This window comes from Propithecus coquereli, unplaced genomic scaffold (assembly GCF_000956105.1).
Source record: "Propithecus coquereli isolate 6110/MARCELLA unplaced genomic scaffold, Pcoq_1.0 Scaffold3, whole genome shotgun sequence".
Taxonomy (NCBI): Eukaryota; Metazoa; Chordata; class Mammalia; order Primates; family Indriidae; genus Propithecus; species Propithecus coquereli.
This window is the reverse complement of record NW_012148618.1, coordinates 3742945-3744454: the sequence shown is the minus strand read 5'-3', so window position 1 is coordinate 3744454 and position 1510 is coordinate 3742945. Positions and strand designations below refer to the sequence as shown.

At 37.6% G+C, this 1510-nt stretch overlaps 1 protein-coding gene across 1 annotated transcript; it reads right to left on the bottom strand.

The window, feature by feature from the left end:
• Positions 1–315: 315 nt before the first annotated feature.
• On the bottom strand, positions 316–1254 carry LOC105814206 (olfactory receptor 4K14-like). Its single transcript, XM_012649106.1, has one exon. The coding sequence runs from the start codon at positions 1252–1254 to the stop codon at positions 316–318; it is 939 nt and encodes a 312-aa protein (XP_012504560.1).
• Positions 1255–1510: the final 256 nt, after the last annotated feature.

Genomic DNA, 1510 nt, shown 5'->3' with positions numbered 1-1510 from the left:
TCATTAAGATGCATTCTATACGACTCTGTTGAATGAATTAAAGGATTTTGTTTAATATAGTTAAAGGCATAGGAAGAATGATTAGATAATTTTCTCATAATGAAGGATTATCAGTGTTTGTATTTTAGAAATATATTTCACGGTGTTCTGCTAGTTGATTAGGAAATGTTGAACTTCCCTGAATTTTATTAACCCTATTTTTGTATCTGGAGCCAAGGAAAACATACAGACATAAATTAAATACCCTGAATTCCCAATCTATTTTACAAGGTAAATATATTCAATCTCAAGTATTCACAATGAAGCTTCAGAGCATTAAACATTAACATTGGAATCTCTGTAATAGCTTCTGAATCTCTTCATAGCATTTTTCATCTCTTTATTTCTAAGGGTATAAATGGCTGGATTTAGGAGAGGTGTAATAACAGAGTAGAACACAGCAAGAAATTTGTCCATCCAGGTGATGCTGAGTGGCCACACGTAGATGAAGATGCAGGGTCCAAAGAAGAGCACCACCACTGTGATGTGGGCAGTGCAGGTAGAGAGTGCCTTAGATGCCCCAGTTTTAGAGCTTTGTTGGACAGTGAGAAGAATATATGTGTAGGATATTAACAATAGAATAAAGCAGGTCATTGCCAGAATCCCACTGTCACCATTCATTAATATTTCCAAGTTATAGGAATCCATGCAGGCAAGCTTGATTACCAGTGGTATATCACAGAAGAAGCTGTCTATGTCCCTGGGACCACAGAATGGCAGCTGAACAATTGCAATCATTTGACTCATGGCATGCACAAAGCCAATGGTCCAGGAAGTCACCACCAGCCCAATACACTTTTGCAGACTCATAATGGTGGAGTACTGGAGTGGTTTACAGATTGCCACATAGCGATCATAGGCCATTATCACTAGTAGCACCATTTCACCACCTCCAACGAAATGCACAAAGAGTATCTGGCACATGCAACCTCCAAAGGAAATGGTCTTGTTCTCCCTGAGAAAGTCTGTGATCATCTTAGGAGTGGTGACTGAGGAAAGCCACATATCAACAAAGGACAGGTTGGCCAAAAAGAAGTACATGGGGGAATGGAGATGGGAATCAGTGATGATTAAGATCACAATGCCAATATTTCCAGATACGATGATCAGGTAAAGCACAAAGAATGACATTAAGAGTAAGAGCTGAATATTCCAAGAGTGGCAAAGTCCCAGAAGCACAAATTCTGAAACTACAGACTGATTTCTTCCATCCATTTTTATTCATTGTCCTGGAAAAGTAAATTAGAGATAAGATAAGTTTATCAGTGGGATAAAAAAGGGTGCTTAATTTTTAGAATTTTGTGTTCATGTTGAAATTTGGCATTTATATCTGAGAGTAAAACATATAGTATGTGAAGAAAAATCTTGACCTTATATACATGGTATTATGCCCAACAGAGAAGCTAACTGCCTATAATTGGCTTTCCAAGAAGTGAGGGTTGAGATGGGATTGTTATGCAAATTATTTATT

What these genes read in the sequence shown, in the direction of transcription:
- LOC105814206 (XM_012649106.1), bottom strand. Translation starts at nt 1,254, where the DNA reads ATGGATGGAAGAAATCAGTCTGTAGTTTCAGAATTTGTGCTTCTGGGA.